We start from the raw sequence: 3,394 nt of genomic DNA on the forward strand, positions 1-3,394 counted from the left end.
TATATAGTTTTTGGAAGTGGCTTAACTCTTAGTTTTATTATTTACGTTAAAAAAAACCGTCCAGAAATTAGAACATTTCGGAAATTAGAACTACCCCAAAAACAAAGTGGTTCTAATTTCCGAGCGTCTACTGTACCTCACAGCGGACGGACTAAACGGAGCAATATCAACATACGCAGCATCAGCAGCAATAACAACGATAATAACAGCCATATCAGGTTAGATATATACCCATATTTATATTTATATCCGCAAATAATCCTTAATTGTATAAACACTTGTTCTCTATGCACTCAAATACACAAATTTGAATTCTATTGGAATCTAATAATTTTATTTTATTTGGCACAGCGGCAAACACAACGTTAAGTACATAACAAATAACATAATACAGTGGTGGTCATATACTTAGAACACTCGTACTTTTAAGAAAAAATTCTCCATAAAATTCATTTCTTTACTAAAAGCTTGAAAATGTAGGAAATAATTTTTTATTGTACTTAGTATAGAAAAGAGAATCACACGAAAGTACAAAGAAAAAAATCGCTGTCGTTGAAAAATACTTTATGTTTAAATTTTAAGATGTGGCAAAGCTGGTTTTCTTAATAATAGTAAACACTCTAACCATTTCAGTAATGAGTGTGCTCAGAGATTTTTAAATTAGCAAATTTAGCTAAAAAAATAATAAAATAAAAAAGAAATGTGAATTTATTTCAATATTTAAAGTATATTTTTTAATATACAAAGTAAAACATTAGAAAAAAATGAGTGAAACATTGAGAAATATTGTGTTATTAATACAAATTTTTGAATTTTTAAAGTGGAATATTTTAAAAGATATAATGGCTAAACTTTAGAACAGCATCCCCCGATTTCGGGGTTAAATGAGTATGTACGGTCCTCCAGATCAAGAAAAATATATAATTATATATAATTGCCGCTGACTTATGGTATTTGAGATATTTGCATTTAAAGCTCAAAAATTTAAATGCGTGTTTCTCCTGTTGTGTTGGCATTTAAGCTACATATAAATTTTAAGGATTGATGAGCAACACTTTAATACATATTATGTAATGCAATTGTTTACGTTATTTATTATTTTAATTAGTTTGCATGTTTCTTAATTTTACTGGGATATTACTTATTATGTAAGTTGTTTTTTTTTAACACGCTTCAATAATTTCTTAACTTTTACATGCAAAAAAATACAGACCTGGGTGGTAAGCATTCGTTTAACATATAATTATTAATTGGTTAGCCGTTACAACAGAAAATTAGTTGAAATTTACATTTAGATGTAAGAATATAATTTCATAAATAACTTATTTAAATAAAAACAAAAAAATAAATTAATACAGTCTTAGAAGACTCACCACCGAAATATCAAGTACCAGAGACTCATTTTATACATTGTCACTAAATCAATGTTTTAAGAACGAAATATGACACACTATGACGTTTAAATCATCTATTATAAAAATTTACAATAAATAAATAATTTTTGATTTTTATTAAATAACAGTATTTGTAGTTTTTGCCTCTTATTTACTACCTCAAAATATACACTGCGTTGCTACCGCTGAAATCCAAGATGGCCGCTATTCACCCCTCAGACAGCTACCACGAAAAGGTCTTCTACTGTTTATACTGTCGCCGTACTGACGGGTAACAATATACATATGTACTATATACTTAGATAGATACGCTTATAAACACTTACATTATCATATGCATATGTGGAACTTGACATTTTCTTTTACACTGTGTACTGCATTTTAGTTCGTTGCTATTTCATTTATTTCGTTATTGGTGATCTGAATCATTTTTTAACATGAAGTATTAACACACATTTACATATTATACCCTAATTAGGTTTTTAATATCAATATTTAGTGATTCTTGCACTTGAATACAATTAACAACTTTGAAGTAAAAGTGCCGCATTTTTTAATCGATGTATTTCACATTTGTTTTGACACTGTTTGATTATTATAGCGAATGGTTCTTAAATACTTCACCTTCTCAGCTTCGTGTCGGATATATGTAAGCGATTGTGCAATTGTGTGGTGTATATATATTTCATGTATACCCTTATAGCAAAGTAATTCTCCGTCGAACAGACCGTCCATATCAACATAAAAATGCGAATAAATAAATTAGTTTGTGACTTCACCACGGAGAGTGTGAGGTTTGGTTTACAGTCGGGTACTGAAAACGAATTTCGGTATAAATGGGGTATGTGCTGATAGGGAAGCATCTCCGTAGGTGGAATATTTTGCTAACACTTATTTTTTTTAAATATTCGCTTCTAAATATTCCAAAAAATTTATGTACATATGATATTTCATAATGCTTAAGTAAATTTTTTCACATCCTTCACTTAGTATTAAAGTATACAATTTAAACATTGATATAAGTTCACATTTCACTTCTCCATATACGTATATGAATAATATCTGATTTATGTTTAATAAACACAGATACATAAGTGAAATTATATTATCTTTATATATAAAAGCGCGTGTCACATTGTTTGTCCTCGTTGGACTCCTAAGTAACTGAACCGATTTTAGTAAAATTTAGCACACTGTTCAGTTCGAACCAACTTAGAAGATAGGATAGTAAAAGCAATTCATAAATAAAAAATACATTGAAACCTCTATTAAATAGAAGTTTTATTAATATCCACCAACCATGCACATTGTTGATGTTTATTAAGTACAACCTATTAAGCGGACAACTCTATTAACTGGACAGAAAGGCTGGTAACCAGACATTGAAAAGTCAGCTTTAAATTCGATATTTTTTCCAATGAAATTTATTTGTATAAACATATTCAAAATTTAACCTTAAGTACAATCCCATGGATTCTTATACCGATAAAAACGTTTTCGCCTTTACTCGTAAATTAAATTTTCACTGTATTGAATAGATTATTATATAAATATAGTATGAAATGTATACCACAACAATGCGTGGCCTGATCCACTAATAATATTATTAAATGTATGCAATTGTAATAAAATATTTCTATATATTACAATTTTATCTTATGTATAACAATTAATCGCAAAATGTGTTGTAAAGCGCATAACTCAACATCGGCTGGACCAATTCAGCCAAATCTTTTTTTAAGTGTTCGTTGTGCTTCAAAGATGGTTTTTACGGTGAGAAAAATTCGAATTGCTGAAAAACGCCTAAAAACAACCCTTTTCTTTTTCCTCATATAAGCGAATGAATGTTTGTTTGTTAGTAACGCTAATGCTCGAGAACGGTTGAACCAATATTGATGAAATTTTCAGCGGTTCTTCGCTTTGGGTCGGAGAAGGTTAAAAATAAAATAAACCGGATGATTTTCTTGAGGAAAAGTTGTTTTTTTTTTCAATCATTTGAA

General features: G+C 29.0%; 1 protein-coding gene across 1 annotated transcript in view; it reads right to left on the minus strand.

Annotated features, from left to right (window-relative positions):
• The window catches only part of LOC108974076 (tetratricopeptide repeat protein 39B-like), a gene marked incomplete in the record, with an annotated part of 55,793 nt that extends 53,384 nt beyond the window's left edge, over positions 1–2,409 (minus strand). The window contains 1 exon segment of the mRNA XM_018941695.1: positions 1,721–2,409. Coding sequence (XP_018797240.1) covers positions 1,721–1,734 — 14 coding nt within the window.
• Between the last annotated feature and the right edge of the window lie 985 nt (positions 2,410–3,394).

The sequence above is a fragment of the Bactrocera latifrons genome, unplaced genomic scaffold, assembly GCF_001853355.1.
Source record: "Bactrocera latifrons isolate USDA-ARS-PBARC rearing strain unplaced genomic scaffold, ASM185335v1 scaffold_523, whole genome shotgun sequence".
NCBI lineage: Eukaryota > Metazoa > Arthropoda > Insecta > Diptera > Tephritidae > Bactrocera > Bactrocera latifrons.